This window comes from Calidris pugnax, unplaced genomic scaffold (assembly GCF_001431845.1).
Source record: "Calidris pugnax isolate Ruff unplaced genomic scaffold, ASM143184v1 scaffold179, whole genome shotgun sequence".
NCBI classification, from domain to species: Eukaryota; Metazoa; Chordata; class Aves; order Charadriiformes; family Scolopacidae; genus Calidris; species Calidris pugnax.
The window spans coordinates 482,528-503,513 of record NW_015090948.1 but is presented as its reverse complement, the minus strand read 5'-3'; the positions used below and the strand labels follow the sequence as shown (position 1 = coordinate 503,513).

General features: G+C 47.4%; 2 protein-coding genes across 6 annotated transcripts in view; one reads left to right on the top strand and one right to left on the bottom strand.

Moving 5' to 3' along the window:
- The first annotated feature begins 696 nt into the window (after positions 1–696).
- LOC106893759 (bifunctional purine biosynthesis protein PURH-like) lies at positions 697–2,158 on the top strand. Its single transcript, XM_014951961.1, has 2 exons — positions 697–1,340; positions 1,835–2,158. The coding sequence occupies exons 1-2, from the start codon at positions 1,212–1,214 to the stop codon at positions 1,952–1,954; spliced, it is 249 nt and encodes an 82-aa protein (XP_014807447.1). The 5' UTR covers positions 697–1,211; the 3' UTR covers positions 1,955–2,158.
- A 3,900-nt stretch (positions 2,159–6,058) lies between these two features.
- Positions 6,059–20,986, bottom strand: part of FN1 (fibronectin 1) — a 61,425-nt gene continuing 46,497 nt past the window's right edge. For 2 of the 5 annotated variants that reach the window (XM_014951965.1, XM_014951968.1), the window contains 14 exons: positions 20,471–20,740; positions 18,307–18,494; positions 17,112–17,199; positions 16,754–16,930; positions 16,333–16,422; positions 15,862–16,041; positions 15,466–15,555; positions 13,976–14,442; positions 13,238–13,376; positions 11,687–11,851; positions 10,328–10,453; positions 9,636–9,742; positions 8,684–8,794; positions 8,044–8,267 (listed from right to left, as the gene is read on the bottom strand). In XM_014951965.1, coding sequence (XP_014807451.1) covers positions 8,193–8,267; positions 8,684–8,794; positions 9,636–9,742; positions 10,328–10,453; positions 11,687–11,851; positions 13,238–13,376; positions 13,976–14,442; positions 15,466–15,555; positions 15,862–16,041; positions 16,333–16,422; positions 16,754–16,930; positions 17,112–17,199; positions 18,307–18,494; positions 20,471–20,740 — 2,273 coding nt within the window. In that variant the 3' untranslated portion in view covers positions 8,044–8,192. Of the gene's footprint in view, positions 7,026–8,043; positions 8,268–8,683; positions 8,795–9,635; positions 9,743–10,327; positions 10,454–11,686; positions 11,852–13,237; positions 13,377–13,975; positions 14,443–15,465; positions 15,556–15,861; positions 16,042–16,332; positions 16,423–16,753; positions 16,931–17,111; positions 17,200–18,306; positions 18,495–20,470; positions 20,741–20,986 lie in introns of those variants that run through there. The other 3 variants (XM_014951967.1, XM_014951969.1, XM_014951966.1) reach the window with 2 other exon arrangements.

Genomic DNA, 20,986 nt, shown 5'->3' with positions numbered 1-20,986 from the left:
CGAGTGTTTTGACTATGGCTTGAAATGTCCATAGATATTCTCTCTAAGAAGCCCCCATGCTGGCTGTCACAATGTCAGAGCCAGTGGTGACGAGTGCATTTGCAGGAATTGCTCTTTAGGTGGTATTTCAAAGCCTGATGCGAGTTTTCTTCTGCCTGGGTGTCAGTAGGAGATGATCCTGAAGAGCTGGGTGATGGGGGCCCAGGATGGTGACTCCCCCAAGGTCTGGCTGGTGGCAAAGGGTCCTGATTTGTCCCTCTGATACCGCACCCACTGCCCCGGGTGCTGGGACCTGCCCTTTGGTGGGCAGCTTGGTTTCATCTGGTGGTTCCCCCCAGCAGCAAGGAAGGGTTAAAGCTACTGTTAATGTTTCAACTCTCACTGCCCTGACCTCCCAGTTACAAGCCATGGTGAGACAAAGAAAATAGTATGTCCTTTTTAAGTATCGAGAGCCAAGAGCTGCTGGATTGGGGACCTCGTGAATCATCTCGGAGAGCAGTTGCTTGTTTAAGGGGATAAGAACTGGAGCAGTTGCTGTTTCAGGTGGGACCTGCCCTTTGGTGGGCAGCTTGGTTTCATCTGGTGGTTCCCCCCCAGCAGTAAGGAAGGGTTAAAGCTACTGTTAATGTTTCAGCTCTCACTGCCCTGACCTCCCTGTTACAAGCCATGGTGAGACAAAGAAAATAGCATGTCCTTTTTAAGTATCAAGAGCCAAGAGCTGGACTGGGGACCTCATGAATCATCTCAGAGAGTGGTTGCTTGTTTCAGGGGGTAAGAACTGGAGCAGTTGATGTTTCAGAAGGTGAATCATAAACCAAGCTGCTGTTTGTCATGCCTTAAGTCATCTACCAGATCCTCTTTGTGTGTGCTGGCATTTACGCAGAGCAGCCTACGGCATCTGTAATCCCAGAGTATCTTGGAATTACAGAGGAGGAGAAGGAATCCCTGAAGCCCAGGGGTTGAGGAGGGGAAAGGAAAGGAGTTCAAAGGATGCAGAAAGAGCTGCTGTGTCTCCAAGGCCACTTGGGGTTTTAAAATCCCTGGTTTGAGGTGCAGAAAGCGCAGCTGAGCTGGGTGTCGGGGGGGATGTCGTCATCCCTCATCCTTCTGTGCTTCTGGCAGGGGGGTGGCTGGGAGCCTCGTGCTTTTTGGGGCTGAGCTGGCTCTTTTTTTTGTTCCTGCAGGATGAAGACCTGGTGAAATGGCAGGCCATGTTTGAGGAGGTGCCCGCGCAATTAACAGAGGCGGAGAAGAAGCAATGGATTGCCAAGCTGAGCGCCGTCTCCCTCAGCTCCGATGCCTTCTTCCCTTTCAGGGATAATGTTGACAGGGCTAAACGGGTAAGATGGGCCCGAGGATGTCAGGGGTGGCTTTGAGGAACCATCTGCACAGCCTGGGCTTCTCGTTTGAGTTTTGGGCAGGCTGCTGAGGGACGTCTCCGCTCTGCAGCGCTGGCTTGGGTAGCGCATCCAGGGAAGGATGTTGCTTGTGGTTATGGGTCTCACATGGGTAGTAATTATCCAGCCATTGCTCAGTTTGTTGATTTGGGATGAAGAGAGGATTAAAGCTTATTAGACTGTTCAAAAACATCAAGATAAGGCCCGTTGCCTCCAGAGGAACCATTTTACTCTGATTTCTGAGCTGTGGAGAGAACCCACTGCTCACATGAGGAGCTCCCTTGTGAATGGCTTTGGGCATCGGAAGCTTTTGTTTGTTCAATACTTAGTGTGGTGGGATGTGAGTGAAGCACTTGGGGCTGCCAGCTCCTTTTCAGGGGGATTTTTTTGGTTTTCCATCCTCTAATCCTTCCACTTATCTCTGTGTCTTTGTTCAGAGCGGAGTCCAGTTCATCGCCGCCCCATCTGGCTCGGCCGCCGACGAGGTGGTGATTGAAGCTTGCAATGAGCTGGGGATAACTCTCATTCACACCAATCTCCGGCTGTTTCATCACTGAGTTGGCCCTGGGCTGTCACCCTCTCTTCTTTGGTCACAGTCTCACCAGCAGCAGTGACTGGAATATCACCAGCTTAATTAGGAGGCACCTGCAGTCTGTGCTTAGTGAGATCTTTCCCTCCGTTAAGAGACTGAAGGTGCAAGAAGTTGGCCTCCCATGTAGAAAATAAGTCTCTTTTGCAAATAAACATACGGTTCTTAGCGGTGTGGAGTCTGTGACGGTCTTCGTGGCATCCAAATACTGCATCCTCAGGAAAAAGGGGTTTATTTGTGAGGTAAATTTTATGGTTCAGGCTTTTATTAATTCATTAGAAGGCCTGTGGAATGGAATGAAAAGCCTGGCTCATGGCCAACGTCTTAATGAACTGATAAAAATCTGTGCTGTAAACTGAACTGGGCTGCTTTTTTTTTTTTCTTTCTTTCTTTTTTTGGCATCAGGAGGCGGTTTTCTCCAGGCGCTTCTAATCCATTATCCCTGGGAGCTTTTTTTGGCATCAGGAGGCGGTTTTCTCCAGGCGCTTCTAATCCATTATCCTCTTTCCCTGGGAGGAGAGAGAGGGGAGTTGGGGTCCTTTGTTTGTAGTCTTGGTGCTCTGAATGTGTGCCCCTGGGACGTGTGCTTTTTTGGGCTTTGAGGCAGCGTGTGAAATGGCTTTCTCTGAGGTAAAAAGACTCGTTCCTGTGAGTTTGATGTGCTTGTTCTCCTGCTGGGGGGGGGGGAGTTCAATTTGGAGTTCACAGGCAGGCATCTGGGCAGATGGATCTTCAAGGCATCTGGGAAGCATCTTGCCCGAAGCCACTTCCCTTCTCCCTTGTGCACAGTTTGGGCTGAGCAGATTTGAACTCTTGATTAGAAAAAAAAACCCCACAAAGTGGAAAATCTGGAGCGCAGCGAGATGAATCAAGTAACAGCCCAGACACGTTTTTGCTGGTGATCACTGGGACTTATTTCAAAGGGATTGTTTTCTCTTTTTGCTTTTTGGGCTTTGAGGCAGCGTGTGAAATGGCTTTCTCTGAGGTAAAAAGACTCGTTCCTGTGAGTTTGATGTGCTTGTTCTCCTGCTGGGGGGGGGGGAGTTCAATTTGGAGTTCACAGGCAGGCATCTGGGCAGATGGATCTTCAAGGCATCTGGGAAGCATCTTGCCCGAAGCCACTTCCCTTCTCCCTTGTGCACAGTTTGGGCTGAGCAGATTTGAACTCTTGATTAGAAAAAAAAACCCCACAAAGTGGAAAATCTGGAGCGCAGCGAGATGAATCAAGTAACAGCCCAGACACGTTTTTGCTGGTGATCACTGGGACTTATTTCAAAGGGAATGTTTTCTCTTTTTGTGTGTGTGTGTGTGTGTTTTTGTTTCATTTCATCAAATCTGTGTTGGCTTTTTTGGCAAGGAAGGATGCACAGTTCTGCAAGAAACGCTTCTGTCGTGGCTCTGATCTCGGCTGGTACGGAGCGGGGAGGCTGCACGTGCTCCCTCTGCTTAAGGAATGGCTGGAAGAGGGGAAATTTGGGTTGTGTTCCCAGCCCTGGCCCATCAGACTGCTCTCCGGGCTGTTGCTTCCCGTGGATTTGTCAGTGTTTGGTGTCTTCTGTGGTTTTATTAGTTTATACTTGAAAAGCTGAGGTTTGGACTTTCTCTCTTCCACTGTTTTATTCCTTCAAGGCCAGGCTGGATGGGGCTTTGAGGAACCTGGTCTGGTGGGAGGTGTCCCTGCCCATGGCAGAGGGGTTGGAACCAGATGATCTTTAAGGTCCCTTCCAACTTTAACCATTCTGTGATTCTACATGTCCTTCCTGTCAGGCTGTTTTGACCGAGCTGGGACGTCCCGTGCTGTGAGGTTCTCTCAGGAATCCCTCGGCCTCTTCTTTACCTGCATCTTCTAAAGTGTTGGCTAAAACAGGGACTGCCAGCTCCTGTTCCTGTGTCTTCCTGCTGATCTCACCCTTTGTTTGCTCTCCTTGGGGCACTGTTTAATCTACCCATGGAAGTTAATAGGTACTGATCTCCCAGGTGAGATCTCTGCAGGAGATGCTAGTAAATATCTAACCAAGGTGATACCTATCTAGGTACTTGTGCAGAGCAACTTGCAATCTTCTACGTGCACACAACCTCTCACAGCGTCTGCAGAGAGATGCTTTAGTGTCTTGCTGTGCCCAAGGTAAGGTTAAAGGATGAGCAGGAGTCGTATGGAGTTGGGGAAAGGCACCAAAGTGTCTGATGTCCCAAGGAAGTGTCCTTGACTACCCTGCCTCACGTGTCTGACTCATGGCTGAAAAAAACCTCTGGAGGCTCCTTTTGAGGTGCGCTGAGCTCCTGGTGCTAGAGGGGTCATCCTCCCCCTGTGCCCTGGGGAGGTCCCATCTGGAGCACTGGGTCCAGTTCAAGAAGGACAGGGAACTGCTGGAGAGGGTCCAGCAGAGGGCTACAAAGATGATGAGAGGCCTGGAGCATCTCCCTTAGGAGGAGAGGCTGAGGGACTTGGGTCTTTTGAGTCTGGAAAAAAAAAGGCTGAGGGGGGATCTGATCAATGCTGATAAATACTTAAAGGGAGGGTGTCAAGAGGATGGGGCTGGTCTTTTTTCTGTGGTGCCCAGGGACAGGACAAGAGGAAATAGCACAAACTTGAACATAAGAAGTTCCACCTCCACATGAGGAGGAATTTCTTTCCTGTGAGGGTGGCAGAGCCCTGGAAGAGGCTGCCCAGGGAGGTGGTGGAGTCTCCTTCTCTGGAGACATTCCAAACCCACCTGGACGTGTTCCTGTGGGACCTGCTCTGGGTGGCCCTGCTTTGGCAGGGGGTTGGACTAGATGATCTCCAGAGGCCCCTTCCAACCCCATGGGATTCTGTGAATGAATTACTTCTCCCTTTGATATTTACAATGATTAAAAGCCAACCCCACAGCTCTGTTCCTGTTTCTAATAGGAAAGGGCACAGGGGGATAGGGCTGCTCCCCTCAGTTGATGGTTTTTGGAGAGCCGGGGGATTGTTGCACCACCCCTGAATGAGAACAGCTCCCAAAAATGTGGAAGGAAACAGAGGGCAGGGAGGAATCATTCTCAGCCTTCGCTGGCAGCAGCAGATTTTTTATTTTTTTTTTTTTTTTTTTAATTTCCTTCAGCTGCTATGTTCCTGGCTGGAATAGAGTCCTGATTCTGGTTGTTCCTGTGCTCCGACCGAAGCTCTGTGTTTTCTGAGAAGACAAACCATGTGGAGATGCTCCTCCTCCTCTTCTGGACAAAGAACAGCTAAAGGTTTAAATGCCACTGGGCTTGGTGGTGGCTGTGAGCACCTCGATGGGAGCCCAAAAGCTCCCTACTAACGGGTCACTTGGGTTGGACAACATTAGTTGATCTCAGTGCCCCATGGATATAATTTGATCCTGTTTTTTAAGGTCCAGCTGCTGTTCTGTTGCTGCTTCAAGCTCTATGGGCTGGGAATCTTCAAAAACCTTGGTTCCTTTTGTTGTGGGTTGTTTCTAAAAAGAAAGGCTTGGGGTTGATGCTTTGGATCTCACAAGTTTCTACTGCCTCTGTGCTGCCCTCTGGTAGTGGTTTTTAAATGTAACTGAAAAGATAAGATTTAGCTGAAGGACAAACTACTCAGAGTGACACTAGTAAGTGTCAAACCGAAGTTGTCAGTGACCTAAATCCTCCTGCTTTAAGGTGTGGACAAACCCCTACAGAGAGCTTGGGTGAATGTGGTGTTTAAATCATGTTATCCCATGCTGCTTACTGCAGGGAGCAAGGGGTGTTGGTGCCATGTGCCATCAGGGTGAGGACATCAGAGGGGCCTGGGACATCGGGGTGAGGACATCAGAGGGTCTGGGACTCCTGTTTAGCTGGGCAATTACCACGTGAAGTCCATTGCTTGGTGGTCAAATGAGTAATGGTGGTGGTCAAGTGATCTTTGTGACTGAAGAAGTGTTCTTCTCTGTCTCTGTGCGTGCCAGTTTTAGTTCTCATCTATTTGAGCTACTCTTTTGGCTGTTGAAGAGATAGTGAAATGCTTGCAGGTGGACTCAGTTCTATTTGAAGATGTCTTGGTGGCTCTCTAGCCATCTGTGGAAGCAAGGGCCGCGTGCGTGTCTCATGTCAAGAAGCCAGGTTCTATTTTCAGGCTATGCTTTTATTCAATCCAGAGAGAAATCCATTCACTCGAGCAATACAGCATTTCTGTGGCCAAGAGAGGAAGGTGTGGCCTGAGGAACGGTGGCAGAACCTCTCCTGGTCTGGGTTTGCAAGCGCCGTAGAGGTTTTTTGCAGCGGCGGCAGCACCAAGCAAAAGGGATTAATTGCTTGCTTTGGTCATTGGAATCAGGACTGGCTTTGTTTTTGAAAAGGTTTTGAGGAGAATTTTGGTCACCTCTCTCCCTCCCTGCCCCACAGAAGACTGGAAAGCCTGTCTTCCAGAAGACTGGAAAGTCTGTCCCCCCCCACCTCTTTGGAGGCTTTCTGCAAAGGTAAGGAAAAGGTTTCTGTCACATTGAATTTGTCATTTGCATGTGCCAATGGAGATGGAATAGCTGGGAGTTGGAAAAAAAGGTGTGACAGCCCTTCTGTAAACCCTTTAGATGGACACAGGCAAGTTGTCCTTCAGAGCAGAGAGGGGTGAAGCGTGGCCTGGAGCAGGGTCTCAGAGACCCAGCACCCCTTTGGGTCTGTGGGGGAGTCATTGGGCCCAAGGAAAGTTCATCTTTGAACACACCCAACTTCAAGGGCAGGGATGGCCTCGCTAATTTTGGCAACTCAAAACGCAGAGTTCTACAATTTAAGTGTCTGGTTGGACTGAGGACCATCTCTTTACCTCAGTTGATGTCCAAAGCAGGGAATATTTTCCTGTCCCTCCCCCCTTTTTCTCTCCTCCACCTCGTCCCACAAAGCAAGCCTGCACCTCCTGAAGCATGGCATACATACTCAGTGTCTCTGCGCTCTACCTGGGGCAGGGGGTGCAGCTGGAAGTCTTTAATTAACAAGCTGCTCTACAAACATTCTCTTCATGCTTCAGTGAGATGTTTGTTCCATCTTGTTTCAAGGCAATGTTACTCCAGCTCAGAATAATTAGCATCTTCATCCTAGATTCCATGGTAGCAAAGAGAATCACTTAAACTACATGCCTGGTTTGTAAATCTTTTTATTAAAAGAGTTGTTTTTTTTTCTTATCCACAGTAGTAAAGCTTTGGCACTTACAGTATAAAAATAATCACTGATCATAATTACACCAAATTCCTCTTTTGTCAACTGCATACTAAGTGTCTTCCATACATTTTTATTCCCATATAAAAACACTTGAAGGTCAAGGGGAACGAAAACTGATAAATAACAGTATGAGATATAAAGATACAGCTAGAAAAATACTAGGATCGTTGAGAAAGAATTAGGACTGTGCATATTTTAAATATCACAGTGATTGGATTTGCTGTTCCTATCTTATTGCTGGCTGCACGCTTAGGTGAAAGCAGAAGTGTTTGGTGGACTTTCCTATTTGCTAAACTTCAGGAGATGTTGTACTCAAATGTTCTTGAATTTCTACACCCTCACCCTTAATATATTTTGATCCCCCACCAATTTGTCATTTAGCATCTCTTCCCTCCCCCTCTTTTTCTTTAAATTTGAAAATACTGACTGGTATTCAACACTTTGAGCGAAACCAAAGACAAATCGCTGTCGATCTCATGAGAAAAGTCTGAAAACACTCCAAGAGTGGCGTTTGGAGAAGCTGTGAGTTGAGCTTAAGCTGGGAAAATGGCTCCAGAGCCATCAAAAAGATGCAGTTTTGCTAGCATCATCACTCCAGTTTGGATGGTAAATCGTGGCAGATAGATAGGTATTGATTGATACTTTGGTTTGTCTGTTGCCATGGCTGCAAGAAGGTCTTGCTGGATGGTTAGTTTCCCCGTGGCTGTTGTGTGTCTGCCTGTACATCTAGGGGCATGAAACACTCAATGGGGCAGTTGACGTTCTGTCAGGAGGGAAGGAAAGGAGTTAGAGCTCTGTCCTGGAAGGAGGGACACTTGGGTGGGGTGGTTTGGGCTGAGAATCACTTTGGGTGTGCACAACCCTTGGGTTTTCTCAACACAAAGCACACAGGTGGTGAAAAATGGCTCCAGAGCCATCAAAAAGATGCAGTTTTGCTAGCATCATCACTCCAGTTTGGATGGTAAATCGTGGCAGATAGATAGGTATTGATTGATACTTTGGTTTGTCTGTTGCCATGGCCGCAAGAAGGTCTTGCTGGATGGTTAGTTTCCCCGTGGCTGTTGTGTGTCTGCCTGTACATCTAGGGGCATGAAACACTCAATGGGGCAGTTGACGTTCTGTCAGGAGGGAAGGAAAGGAGTTAGAGCTCTGTCCTGGAAGGAGGGACACTTTTTGGGGTGGTTTGGGCTGAGAATCACTTTGGGTGTGCACAGCCCTTGGGCTTTCTCAGCACAAAGCACACAGCTGGGTGACAAGCAGCAGGGAGTGAAGATGGGGCTGTGGCTTGACGTGCACCACCACCTCGGCCAGAGCATGCAGATGTGGAAAGGAGAAGTCCTGCTGATGTGAAAGTGGTGGCTGAGCTCAAGCTATGTTCTGTAGCCACCTTTGCTGGATGGGTTGGTTGGCTGCCATGCACTGCAGAAAAGCTACGTGCTGCTCCTCTACCTACGCAAGAGCCCCCCCGGGGTATCGGTGCCCGTAGACCAGACTCATGGTGAAGGGAGGGCAGAGAGAAGCAAAGGGTACTCACGGTGTTCGTGGCCTGGTGGTATCTCTGTGTGTACTGGGTGTAGGTATGGCCAGCAGAACCTTCGGGGGCCACCTCCACGCTGGGTCTGCGGCAGTTGTCACAACGCCAGCCCTAAGAGACACAGGAGGGGTGTGCACTGGTCAGACCACACCAACACAGGTGGCCAAGGAGGTGGCAGTATTCCCACAGTGGGTACAGCTCCACCAGCACCAGTGAGGTGTCGGGGTTGCAGGCCCCAGCAACTACTTAAGCTCTCCTACTCATTATTTTCCTTCTTATATGGGTTGGTTTTGGTCAGGTATTATGGAATCATAGAATCACCTAGGTTGGAAGGGATCATCGAGTCCAACCATCAACCCCACTCTGACCAAAAACCATCACTCAAGCATGTCCCCCAGCACCATGTCAACCCGTCTTTTGAACACCTCCAGGGATGGTGCCTCAACTACTTCCCTGGGCAGCCCATTCCAAGGTTTGATAACCCTTCCTTTGTAAAAATTTTCCCTAATATCCAATCTGAACCTCCCCTGGTGGACCTTGAGGCCATTTCCTCTTGTCCCACTGCCTGTTCCTTGGGAGAAGAGACCAACCCCCACCTCTCTACACACTTCCCTCAGGTAGTTGTAGAGAGTGATAAGATGTTCCTTCAGCTTCCTTTTTTCTCCAGGCTGAACACCCCCAGCTCCCTCAGCCTCTCCTCACAAGACTTGTTCTCCAGACCCCTCACCAGCTCCATTGCCCTTCTCTGGACCCGCTCCAGCCCCTCAATGTCTTTTTTTGTGGTGAGGGGCCCAAAACTGGACACAGCACTTGAGGTGGGGCCTCACCAGTGCCCAGTCCAGGGGAATTAGACACCATCTGACCTGAAACCCAACAGCCTTAGGACTGTGCTCCAGCACGGCCTCCTCTCTTCATTTCCCTGCGTTCAGCATGCCAAGTCCCTCCCCCTTACCTGCTGTCCTCCGTAACAAGTGCAGGAGCAGATGGCCCCAAAGTACTCCTTCTGCCACTGCTCTCCCACTTGGTACATCTTCCCATCGTCGTAGCACGTGGTCTCATCTGTGGAGGGACAAGCAGAGCTCAGTTCCGTGGCCTGTGCTTGGCTTTAAACATTCTCAGAGCAGCTTTGTGATGAGAACAGGAACCCCTGGCCAGCACGCTCCCCCTCTTTGACCAGAGGCTCACTGACCAGGAGGGGGAACATCAGTCATTTTTATAGCTCTCCAGACACTTTAAACTAGGACATGAAGGTATTTGCCTGACAAGAGAAGTGCAGTTTAATTCCTCGTGCGAAGAGTAGAGGATCTTGAGGGGACAGGCCCTGCAGAGAAGTCCTGTTACTGATTAGGGGGATCTACACCACTTAGTGCAGTGACATGTCCCTCTGGTGTGGCTCCAGCCAAAGGCAGAGAGACCCTGAGCGTGCTGCAACTTAGTAACAAAAGAGGGTTTTCTTCTTTTTAAGCTTGAGAATGGGACTTTTATGCCTTCAGCTCCTGAGAGAATGGGCTCAATCTGTCACTGAATGAGACGTACCGATGCTCTCCCTGCCCCCATGGAGCAGGAACCTTAATAGGAACAATCCTGAGATGCTGCATCTTGCTCAATGGGAGCTCAATTAAATTAACATCAAAGGAGACTTACGAGGTTCACACTTGAATTCTCCTTTTCCATTTCCAAGGCAGGTGCAGCTCATCATCTGCCCATTCTCTCCCTGCCGGTCCCACTTCTCCCCAATCTTGTAGTTGACGCCGTTATCGTGACACCACTCTGGAGAAGGCAGAGGAGACAAGAGAAGCAGGAGTTATCCCCCATGCTGTGGTGATAGAGCAGGAGAAGACCTCGGTGTTGTCTCAGGAACCAACAGAGGAGCAGGAAAAAGAGACTTAAGGCCCAAGGAGGAAACGGATTCCTGCTGGAAACGGGTTCAGCTCCTGCAGCTTTTAACTGCTGAGGGCTGTACAGCTCCAAGAAGTGGCTAAAGGCTCTTAGGAACAAAGTAGGATGTGACCAAGAGTGGGGAGGGGGAGAGGAAGGAGAGGAGGGGAAGATAAATGAAAAGGAATTTAATAGACATGGGGTGAGAACAGAGAGGAAAATATTTCAAATGCTTTTTTTTTTTTTGAACAAATATCCAGTAAAAGTGTATCATGGAGACTGCAACACCCAATGGCTAAGCCATGTGTAGCAAATGATGAAATATAAATATTCATCCTGTAAGACAACTGTCTGTCTTCCCTAAAGTCATTCCTCTGAGTCTCTGCATATTGCAGAAATACTCTTTGCTTAGCTTACTCCACAATTTAAATTAGTTGGTTTTATGTTGTGTTAACCCCCTCAATGACAGATTTTTATTCCATTCCCTTGCACAAAGTTTGATATTCTCCCATGTAAACCCCAGTCCTGCAAAGAATAAAACTCGGTGGCCCGGCAGAGGTGTCACCTGCTTGACAGAGCTTCCAAAAGCAGGTGACAGCATCAGAGAACCTGTTCCACAGGATGCTCTGCAAACCTTGTCTGCAATGCAAAACAGACCGGCCTTGCTGTAAGACCCACTGAAATCCACAAAAGTTCTGTCTGGCCCAATGCAACGACGTGTCTAAATAATTAAGGAGGTGAAAATCCAACTGTAAGGAGGTGAAAATCCTATCTCTCTTGGACACCTGGCCAGGGTAGGGAAAATAAAGCCAACTTTTCACTTTGGTGAAGAAGTCATTACATATCCATACGATATTGATGGCTGCAGGGGAAGGGCAGGACTAGATAAGCTGCATAGCTGGGAAGTAACCACAGTTTTCCATCACTTCTCATGATGCAAAACGCTGGTTTGGTTAAAAAAAACAAAAACAAGAGACTGCCAGTTTTCCATCACTTCTCATGATGCAAAACACTGTTTTGGTTAAAAAACCCAAAACTTAAAGAGACTGTGCTCATTTGCATCATGTTTGGAGCAGGGTGGTTCTGCCAAACATGGAGTTTAGAGACCAAAAGCAAGCTACTCACTAGAAGAATCGCATCGGAAGTGGCCGCTGCCAAAGCCTAAGCACTGGCACCAGAGTTTAAAGCCAGTTTCCGACAGGCGCTCCCATTCCTCGCCGATGGAATAGAAGGAGCCAGTGTAAGTATCAAAGCAGGTATCGTCAGCGGGTTGGTTTAGTCCTTCTGACACTGGAATGAAAGAAAAAAAAAAAAAAAGAAACAGGCATCACACACACAGCAACGGGCACTACTGAAAGACAAGCACGTATCCAGTGAAAATCGTCTTTTTTTTTTATTTCTTACAATATCCTGGCAGTAATGGAGCTGCCCCACGGGCATATACTTGATGGTTCTGTCAGCAGCCCAGGCTCCCTGTGATTTATTTTCCATTTGCATGTGTCAGAGCAGTCGAATGATAAAAAAAAGGACAAAAAAAAAAACTTGACACGAAGGCTATTTTCATTTCGACTTGCCAAGTTTCAAGCGAGTGTGAGGTTTTTTTTGCATTTGCTGCTGGAGAGCAACAACCTGACTGAGCCTGTTTGTAAGAGAAACGTGCTGGGGAACTGCAGGAGGTTGGTAGCTTCATCTGCACTTTTTTGGGGGCACTTCAGACTCCAGCTCAGGGCAGGAGGAAGGAAGGAGACCAGACCTAACGACCATGCTGTCGTATGCAGATTTCCACCTTAGGTGTGTGCCTTGATTGAAAAGTGGGTGTTTTACAACCCCCATTTCAGCTTGTGATGATCAGGGTCAAGAGTTAACGCTTTCTGTTCAGTCTGTGATGGATTTAAGGCTGGAAGGGGAGAAACAGCCTTGTTTTCCCAGGGAGGGACCTGCATGGAGAAGCCCACTGGGTGGACAGTGTAAATCCTTCACTCTTCGTTTCCCCTTCTCCCATCCTGCCCTCTTCTTCTTCTTCTTGGCCTCAAAATCCATACAGGAGGAGATGGAGGGAGAGAAAGAGTTGTTGACCAGCCCCTCGTACCCGTTAAAGCAAAGCCCAGGTCCCACAGAGTGTGTGTGGGTGCTCTGGGCTTTCCAGCTGTGGCAGGTTGTGGTCTCTGACCACAAGTACTTGTGGTTGCTCACATGGCTTCTCCGAGCTTCTCCAAGCTGTTTGTGCTTAACCAGCATCTCTTCAGGCAGCCTGCTCTGCTGCCAGACCTTCAGAGCCACTGGCTCCTTCCCACCATGTGTTACTGTGACAGCAGATCTTCACTGCTGGGCAGGAACGTGCAACACCAGCGTGATCCCTGACTTCCTTTGAGAGCACTAAATACCAGACTTCTTGGTGTCTCTCTCGGGAGCGTACGGAGCCTCAAAGCACATTCTTCATGATGAGACAACAGATCAGAACAGCTCTAGTCACACCATCAATGTGGTAGTTAAATTATCCAAGATCAGAGGACTTCAAAATCACTTGTTCTAGCGTCCTGTGATGAACTCTCCTTATCAGGAGAAGTTTCCTTTCTGAACTGTTCTCAAACCTGGCCACCAGGTTGGTTTTCCTGAATAAGGGAAAGAAGCAGGGACAACAAAGGTTCCCCCAGGCTCCACAGAGCTTTCACTTACCAGTATTGCCAACTGTCACCACCTCTTCCAGCACCTTTTGTCTCCGGTGATCTTTCAGGGCTTCCACTATGATGTTGTAGGTGGCCCCTCTTGTAAGACCAGTGAGTGTAGCACTGGAGGAAGTGCCAGGAACCCTGAACTGCAACAAGAGGCAACGCCAAGTTAAAGGAAAGGGAAGAGTCATTACTTCTTAGGTGTCACCCCATTCATAGGAAAGACAGGGTGTTTAGGTTGTCATCTCTGTACCCTGATGGAACCAGCCCACTCCCCTTAGACATTCTGAGAACTTCAAATATTACCAAGTTAAACTTGACTACTCTGGAGCAGGGCTCACGAGGGATATGTTATTACCACCATTTTAGGGAAACAGAAACCAATGGAGACAAAGGAGAAGGGCGAAGGGAGTCTGTAGCTTGGAGAAGCAGCACCTGAGTCTTTGAAACTCCCAATCATCTCCCTGACTGACTGCCCCCTTCCCTGCTGAGATGTTGACACGGACAGCGTTTCAAAGGCTCTCTCTTTTAGCATTTTTATCCTGTAGCCTTCTCCATGAAGGAGATGAGGGAGGCATTTATCCTGCTCTAAGCTACACATTAAGACTCTTTCAGCCATCTCTGACTGTCCACCTTAACCCCCATGAGATGGGACTGGACACAGGAAAGGGACTGGACTCTCAGGAGACATCTGCTGCCACAGATAAGGTTAAGACTGTTCCTGTTGCTAAGACAGTTCAGTTACCTGCAGGGTGTCCTCCTCCTGGCTGACTGGCTGACACGAGATGATGTATTCAGAGCTTTCCAGCAGCGGCCTCCAAGAGATGGTTGTCTGAGAAAGGGCTTCTTGACCCGCTGTGTCGTTGCGCCGGGGCCGACGCGAGTGAGGGTATGAAGGTTCCACTATGATGGGCACTTGGTACCCAGGGATTTCAATGGCTTCATCTACGTTTGGCGGTTGCCGTCTTGACCCCGGCCTGAGGGGAGTTGCTGTGGTGGGTACGGGCCGTCTGTAGCCATGTTCCTCAAAGAAGACTTGTTGACCTTGGTGTCCTATTGTCTGTGGGTGCCCAGAAGTGCCTGGAAGTTGGATACCATTTCCATTGTCATACCTATTGTTTGTGAGGTAAGGGGTCCCCTCATCAATGGAAGGTACGTCGAGAATGTCGGGTTGGTTGGGGTGCGGTCTGGTGATCAACATGGGGAGATCATCTGGCCAAAGGAAGGTTAGAAGCCATAAAGCAAATTAAAAATGGTAAATTAAACAGCTGGAGTGGATGCCGTAACACCCCTCCAAGCATCAAAGATTAGCAATCATCATAAGATGCAACACACTTTTTATGACCTCACTGTGATGGTGAAGGTATTTTCTCTCTCTTTATATATTTATATACAATATAAATATATGTGTACATCTTCCATACGTAAGCATAAGAAGTGTGTTGGTATGAAATTTTCATACAGCAGAGCAACAGTTTGGAATGCTGCGACCCAAAGAAGCCACCACTTCTCAAATTGAGAAGAAGTAGTGATTACAAGACATCTTCACAGGTTACCAGTTTAAGAAAAATCACTGCTGTGCAGTAAGAAACTAGCTCCTTGGCCACACCAGGGTATACGGCTGGTATTTTGCTTGCTACAGGTATCTCCACTTTGGAATGCTGCGACCCAAAGAAGCCACCACTTCTCAAATTGAGAAGAAGTAGTGATTACAAGACATCTTCACAGGTTACCAGTTTAAGAAAAATCACTGCTGTGCAGTAAGAAACTAGCTCCTTGGCCACACCAGGGTATACGGCTGGTATTTTGCTTGCTACAGGTATCTCCATCTCATACTGTGGAGGGTGTAAATTAAAAGAAATGCAATTGGCAACAAATGAATGAATTCTGCCTTGGATGTCATCGTGTGCTAGACAGAAATGTGAGTGTTAACCCTAATTTAATTACCAATTATGTATCCAGGCAAGAATCAGGCAACAAGCGTGTTATTCTCTTCTTAGTGTTCAAATGCAGCTAAATGTAAATCACTTAAGTTCATTATCTTAACCTCCTGCATCCTAGAAAGGAAAACTTCCTTACAAAGCTTATTTGACTTATAAAAAAAAAAAAAGGTGTGGCTGAATGGTGTGAACAGCATATTTTAAATAACATTATTATTTCAGTCCTGGGATTGTATTCCCCAAGTGGAAGACACCATCTCCTGCTGGCACACAACAGCCCAGAGCTTGGTTTTACCTGTCCTTTTTCTGCCAACCAGGGGTTCACTCTTCTGATTGTTCTTCACAGCAATGACATAGATGATGTATTCGGTTCCTGGTTCCAAACCTAGGGAGAGAGGAAAAGAGAAAACAATCTTAAACAACAATCTTAAACTTAAAAGTTGCTTTTCTTTTATGATTTGGTGTGGGAGCTAAGGCAGAGGAGAGGTGGGTATGGCTATAATAGGGGTCTCTACATTTTGGGTCTGAAGTTGTTGGGACACGACAAAGACTCCAGCCTCCTGCTCCTCAGAGCAAGCTTGAAACTTTGTCTTTGTCTTAGCTGACCACCAACACATTTTGTAATTAAGCATTCCCCCTTTCTCTTCCAATTGAAGTGTTTCAGGCTCCCAACCAAAAGAGAGACAGGTACCAGTAATAGTAGCCTCAGTGGTGCCGGGCCGAGGGCGAGGCAGGACCTCCTTGGGTGGGGAGCCAGGTTTCTCATATTTGATGATGTAGCCTGTGATCTTGGCTCTTGGGGGCTGCCAGGTGATGAGGAGGGAGTTGCTCGTGGTTGTAAGGAAGCGCAGGTTAGAAGGAGCATCAATAGCTGGGTGAAAACAGAAGGAACCAAGTCAAATGCGGTTTGTAAGGAAGCGCAGGTTAGAAGGAGCATCGATAGCTGGGTGAAAACAAAAGGAACCAAGTCAAATGTAGTAAAAGGCAAGAACGTTCTTCACCTGAACTGCATCTTTTTACACCCTTCTCAAACTCAGGAGTAAAACCTGTTGCTCTAAGTCCCAGTAAATATTATATCTGATCAGATATAAAGACAAGTTCTGCCTGACTGTATGCAATTACTACGTGTTAGCATGAGGAGGTTAAGTCAGGTGATCATTACCGGTGGCGGCGTCAATCACAACTGGGGAACTGCGCGCGTTCTCGTTCAGAGTGTAAAGGTAGATCTTGTAGTCGTTGCCAGGTTGCAAGCCTAAAATGAAGTTAAAACATAGATGTGAGCTAATCTGAGGAAGCCATCTTAAAAAAGCCATCAGAACATCTTTCAACAACTTCTTGGAGACTTCTTTACGCCTCGGATATTTTTTCTTACCCTTTATTCTTACTTTATTTCTCATCAGAAGCCATCTTAAAAAAGCCATCAGAACATCTTTCAACAACTTCTTGGAGACTTCTTTACGACTCGGATATTTTTTCTTACCCTTTATTCTTACATCCAAGAAATTCAACTACTAAACAAGAACCCAGTGCACGTTCTGATATGACCCTGGAAGCTCCTGCACCCCCAGAAGCCCCTCACTTACCAGTGATAGTGTAAGTCCTAACATCAGGGCTGATGGTCCTTTGAATGGGGTTCTGGCCACTCGCTGGGACAGCATCGATTTGAAAGCCAGTGATGGTCTCAGTCTTGGTTCTCCAGGTAATGGTGATGGTGGTCTCAGTGGTATCTGTCACACGGGCCCTCCGAGGGGGACTAACATCTGCACCAGAAGGAAAAGATCTCCTGTCAGTACTGTGAGGATTCTGAATCTTACCAGCTAAGTGCTTGGAAAGCCTTTGCTAGAGCTTTGTGTAGAGCCCTACTTTTGACACAGAGCCAAAATCTCAGCCTCTGCACCCAGCACAGGACTAACTGGTCATTTGTGGAGGATGGCTACTTACTTTCAAGAGTGGTGACCACCCCTTGGGCTGGTCGGCTGGTCAGAGAGTCCTTCAGGGCGTACACGCTCACTTCATACTTGGTTGCTACCTACAATGGACAAAGTTATACACTGGGTTAGGAGAAGGACCTGGCACAAGGGGAAATACTCCAGCCTTAGTTCAGTGTTTGGTGGAGCCACGTTTCTTGGTGACCAGTTACTGAAGTATTGAGCCTTAAAATAATTTAAATCAATGAAGGATTGATGGGATGGTTCTAATTATTTCCAGCTGTAATCAAAGAGTAGACAAGGAGCCTGATAAACAGCACTATTGATAATACCAGTAGTGCACATGTGCACACCCAAGAGGAAATCCTGGAAGAAGCTTATTTGTCACCCCTCATTTTGGAATCTGTGCTTCAAAGCTGATTCTGCAGCAAAACCTAATTTACATCCTGTTTTTCCCGGGGTTAATGGATGCCATTTGCTATGATAAGTGGCTCTTGCTGTGAAGAAAAGAGAATGGTGGAAGTTACAGCATGGTCTCTCGTCCTTGACTGCCATCAGACCAGGAGTTCACTTAGATTAGAATGTTTTTTAAGGCTTATTTTTGAAAATGATTCATAAAACGCCTTAAAAACAGATAAGTAGCTTTTTAAGATAGCAGGAGCCATAAAAGCAGTGATTTTCAGCCTTTTTCCAGTTCAGGAACTCCTGAAATGCTTCCAGTGGAGAAGATGGCTATATAGCAAATCTAAGCCTACTCACAAAAGACTTGCATTTTTTACTGACATTTTGCAGATGTCTTGAAAATAGGCAACAGGCTGCCAGAGCTCCCATATCACAGCTTGAAAACCTCTACATTAGGTCGCTTTATCTGACCTCTTTTGTGAAAGATGAGTAAAAGCATTTTACTGGGTTACTCTTGATTGCGAACCCGATAATTTGAATTTCATTAAGGCATCCCATCTCTCTGTGCTAAATGGGGAAGGGGAAAGAATGCAGATTCAGCGGGCCAGTTCCTTGCCTTTTAAGAACTATGGTGAGTGAGTAGTTACAGCTGATGGGTAGTCAAGACTTCAAACAGAGTCAGACCCTTAGGAGCTGTCATGATCTACTCCAGCTGAGGTTCCTGACCCAGGAATTTGAAATCCCTTTTGTTTTCCTAACATCCCCTTCCCACAACATAGTCTGCTCTACACAAAGGAGAGAGTTACCATTAATCCAGACACGACGGCAGAGGTACTGTCTGGAGAAAGGTTGATTTCTTTCATAGGACCAGTCTTTTCTTTGGGGTTTACTCTGACCCTGTAGCCAGTGAGGCGAACGTTTGGTGCGTTCCAGTTGACGGTCAGACTGGTGGGAGTTACCTGAGTGAACTTAAGGTTTGTTGGAGGTGGAATTGCTGAAAAAAAATCCAGATTGGCACACGGTTAGTTTAAAGAAAACAATCTTGGATAAAACAATAGTCTCTCCTCAACACAAGATGGGCTTAGGCATGAAATACACGGGCAAGAAAAGTGGTGTGCCTTCTGCAAACACCATGGAAGGGGACAAGGTATTCAGAAAGGGATTCTTAAATCTACAGTAACACTTTTCAGCAGAAATAAGGAGATCTCAGTGCTTCAACCCTGAAGGTAGGTGACTAACGACACTTGCTGTGATATAAGGTGAAGGCTTTGGTGGTGCCTAAATCTGTCTGTTTTAATTCTTCCACCTGTCTCTGCTGTTCATCACACAGCTAATAGTTTGGTCCTGCTTCACTTGCCTATCTCTGCTCATTTCTAAAACAGGATGGATGCTTTCCAAAAGTAAAGTAGGAAGCAGGCTCAGGAACTGCAAAGATAAAATGCTGCAAATGCAGAGGGGGAAGCATTTTACAGCCACTTACACAAGTGTAAATTACTACACAGAGAGCAAGGCAATGGAAAAGCAGAGCTGTGGTGGCCATAAGGCTCATCACGCGCGAGTCTGTCCACGAGCTAACACACCTGATATCTTCTAAAAAAAAAAAGGAGCATCCATTGAAACATTTTCTTGCCTTACTGTTGGTAATCCTTGGGCTGGAAACAGGGGAAAAATATACCTTACCATAGTGCCCGCTATTAACACGTTGCTGTAATTGAAACATTTTCTTGCCTTACTGTTGGTACTCCTTAGGCTGGAAACAGGGGAAAAATAGGCCTTACCATACACTTTGCTGTGAAGTTTTCTAATTTTACAGAGTGGAAATACAAGATAAATCTCCCTTGGTGCTTTGCTTGGAGCTCAAGCTAAAGCCTGTGAGAGTCAATGGAAAGTCTTGAATGACTTCAAATAGGCTTCTGAACAGCCCACAAAGAGTAAACCCATTTAAAAATGACCGTATTTGCATTTCTGGCAGGTAGTCAGCCAGCTGTTTCAATCATTCCAGCACTTTGCTTCAGTTTAGCACAGAAACCTGCACGCTAGGAACCACCGGCTTCACTGCGCCCCTGGAATTACAAGTGCCAACTTTTCATCCACAAACGAAGGGCAGACCTTAATTACAAAGGTGCTACCTTTGCAACAGACACATCTGGTAATGCTGGAAGCTTTACAATGGATTCCACCTCACTGGAAGTAATTTTATTTATGCTGGAAGCTTTACAATGGATTCCACCTCGCTGGAAGTAATTTTTTTTTTAAATCTCAAGCAATTAGCTTCCTTTTCTTTTTTTTCCACAAAGGAATTTTCAACATATTCTACATGGAGTTGGGTCAGACTGGGGGTCTCTCCTGAATGGAGCGTGTCCTTTTCTTGTGGAGGTGATGTGAGCAGAGAGTGGGGGCATGCACACGGGTGGTGGTCCTTAGGGCAGTGCCAGTGAAGGATCTGGAGGTTCTGGGAGACCTGAAGGCTAAGCCATCTCCCAGCCCTTCATGCTGGTCTTTTGCTCCATCCAACAGTGAGGACCCTGGGGGAGGAAAGCTGCCCTGAACCTCTCTGTTGGTGGTAACTGCCTCTGCTTGCAGGTGCCCCATATCCTAGAGATAAAAGCATTGTGAGAGGGTGATTCACCATGAATTAATTAGGCTGACCGGGTATTACTGATCCACTTGAGGCTGAGAGGTGGCTATAAGTTATCTCTCCTTCCTCTAGGATCTGCTCCTTCCATCCTGCTGATCTTTCCTCCATTCCTTGCCTTCCCTGACACGAATGTAGGCTGACTCCTCTAGCAGCCAGCTCTCCAGCACCAACTAAGCCATCTCTCAAGAGTCAACCACATCCCCTTGGGCTGCCCCCTGGGGCTTCCCCCGGCACAGAAGCGGCACCAGTTGCGCATGGAAGCACCCACTTTACCCAACAGGGCAGAAGCCACTGCTGCCATGGCCTGCTGGGTGGCGTAGTTAAAGGTGTACCTGTGGACTGGGTCCCAGTGAGGGGCAGGCTCTCCATGTCATCGTATATGGCAACGATATTGATAGTGTACTCAGAACCTGGCCTGAGGCCATGCAGCTCAGCAGTGTCTTCTTCGCCACCTGGGGCCGGCATTAGCTCACGGATTCCATCCTCAGGGCTTGAGTAGGTCACCCTGTACCTGGTGACTTGCCCCTGCGGGCTTTCCCAAGCAATTTTGATGGAATCAACATCCACCTCAGTGAATGTTAGTCCTTTAGGGCGGTCAATGTCTGTTAGGCAAATTAACGGTAAGAGGTTACGTGATACAAAGCAGGTCGTGGGTGAGGAAAATCAAAAGCATTTTATTACATGCAAAGCAGTTCTCGGTTTTGCGCTGGAGAAAAGGGGGGAGGGGGGTACTTGATTCTCCTCTGTGCTGCACTTTGCACACATGCTTACACACGTGCAGAGTCAGGCCGAGCGGTGGCGGGTGCCAGACAGCAGGAAGGCAATCCTGGCCTTGGTGAAACCCAAAA

What these genes read in the sequence shown, in the direction of transcription:
- LOC106893759 (XM_014951961.1), top strand. Translation starts at nt 1,212, where the DNA reads ATGTTTGAGGAGGTGCCCGCGCAATTAACAGAGGCGGAGAAGAAGCAA. An exon ending in ATGTTGACAGGGCTAAACGG is followed by an intron (nt 1,341 to 1,834) that starts GTAAGATGGGCC and finishes GTCTTTGTTCAG; the next exon opens with AGCGGAGTCCAGTTCATCGC.